The sequence below is a fragment of the Mandrillus leucophaeus genome, unplaced genomic scaffold, assembly GCF_000951045.1.
Source record: "Mandrillus leucophaeus isolate KB7577 unplaced genomic scaffold, Mleu.le_1.0 Scaffold300, whole genome shotgun sequence".
Classification (NCBI taxonomy): Eukaryota; Metazoa; Chordata; class Mammalia; order Primates; family Cercopithecidae; genus Mandrillus; species Mandrillus leucophaeus.
The window spans coordinates 2,870,215-2,872,212 of record NW_012103144.1 but is presented as its reverse complement, the minus strand read 5'-3'; the positions used below and the strand labels follow the sequence as shown (position 1 = coordinate 2,872,212).

The following is a 1,998-nucleotide window of genomic DNA, read 5'->3' as shown; positions in this document are numbered from 1 at the left end:
GCTGGTCTTGAACTCCTGACCTCAGGTGATCCACCTGCCTCGGCCTCCCAAAGTGCTGGGATTACAGGAGTGAGCCACCACATCCAGCCTGACTCCTCCTTTCTTTAAATCAGAGGTCAGCCAACTACTGCAAGCTGATAGTCCAATCCAGTATGTTTGTAAATAAAGTTTTACTGAAACACATTCCACTCTCACGTATTTATAAATTCACTCTGGCTGCTTTCACGATACAATGGCAGAGCTGAGTAGCTGTGACAAAGACTGCATGGCCATAAAGCTGAAAATATTTACTATTTAGCCCTTTGCAGAAAGTTTTCCAACCCCTGCTTTAAATCCCTGCAGAAATTAATTTGTAACACTAATCTTAATCTGCCATGAGTTACAGTTATGTATATATTTTCCTGTCACCATCACAAAAACTGTGAACCTGAGGGTAGAGATTGAGCCCTTCTTAGCTCCATAGCCCTGCCCAACACCATGCCTTGCTCATCGTGAAAATTCACACAATTAATGTGTTAATTCAACATTATCTCAAAAAAATGAAATTTGTTGATAATTTTTAATGTAACATCTTCACTAGAACTATAATTAATCATTATAAAAACCAAACCGAAATTGAAATTTTTGACTACCATCTAATTATTTCAATTAATTAATAAAAGCTTCAGTGTAGCAATCCACACCTAACTTAAATTGCTTATAAAAAAAATACATTTTCAAAATAATATTTTTATTGTTGAAAACTACTTTCTTAGAAAAAATAGACAAAGGTCATTTGGAAACAAATCTACATGTCCCCCATATCTAAAGAGACAAAGTTATTGGCTTAAATTTTTGGGAAAGCATTGAAAATATTATTTCCCATTCTATTTCATTAAGCTGAACTTACTGCTATGGACTAGAAATAAATATACCAACTTACAGTGGCTGTGAAGTTGAGAGATGGCTTCAAGACTGTAGTATAATCAAAAAATTCAATGATGTAATCATGTTGCTTGAAGAACACATTAGTGCTTGCATTTCTTGCAATACCTTTTTCGGAAATTGCACGATTTAGAAAGCAAAAGTAATGTTTCACCAAAAGCTTCTATCCACCAAATCTCTCCATCTAACCTATTGCCAAACGGGTTTAAAATATCAGAGCACATAAGCCTCGTTCCCATATTGGCTTTGACACTACAAGCACCACACAGTTCTATTATGTTCTCTATGGATCCTTCTAAGCACCATTGCTGCCATTCTACCACAGTGACATGTACAACAGCAGCAAATTAAGGCCAATGAAAGAATAGTCTTTTGCTCTTTCGGGGATTGGCTAACGCTGTTGAAATAGTAACAGAAAGGTCCAAGAAACTAAACTTTATTTGCATATTAAAAGTGAGAACTGTGTAGAAGCAGCTGAGATTTCAGCGAGTTTAAAAAGAAGGTAACCAGCTGAAAATGTAAGCCTTTCCATGTAGTTTTCAGGGGGAAAGAGTAGAAATGGGAAAAAAAAAAAAAAAATTACAAAGAGCTATCACATGTGGTTGAAGTAGTGACTTCCATAGAAAATAAGGTCCCCCATTACAAAATCATCCTGCAATTTAGACTAACAATCATAACAATCTCAACATTAAATAGCATCTTTAGAAAGCCAGTGATGCTCCCAAATGAAAATGCCAGTTATAATAAGAAAGATGATAAAGCAGCGTCACATAAATGGTTTTACCTTCACTTTAAAGTCTACAAACCTGTAAGTGATTCTGTCACTGTGGCTAAAATTTCTACCGGTCCAGGGGCAGCTAGATCCAGGTGTTCAGAAAGTCCATTTGAAGAATCCATTATATTTTTCATCTCTTCATCATTAAAAGAGAAGTTTACAGATCCATTTATCTGTTTTGTTTAAAAGTTCAGTATTATCATTTTAGCAATTCAAATTTTAGAAATAAAACTCAAACTAAGTCACAAAATATGTTAGCTCTAGTACCATTTTAATCACTATAATTGCGTAAATTTTCA

General features: G+C 34.9%; 1 protein-coding gene across 1 annotated transcript in view; it reads right to left on the bottom strand.

Annotated features, from left to right (window-relative positions):
* Window positions 1-1,998, bottom strand: part of CD109 (CD109 molecule) — a 149,351-nt gene that overhangs the window by 69,758 nt on the left and 77,595 nt on the right. The window contains exons 8-9 of the mRNA XM_011987122.1: window positions 1,731-1,878; window positions 923-1,032 (exon numbers count right to left, since the gene is read on the bottom strand). Of these exons, the coding sequence (XP_011842512.1) occupies window positions 923-1,032; window positions 1,731-1,878 (258 nt within the window). The remainder of the gene's footprint in view (window positions 1-922; window positions 1,033-1,730; window positions 1,879-1,998) is intronic.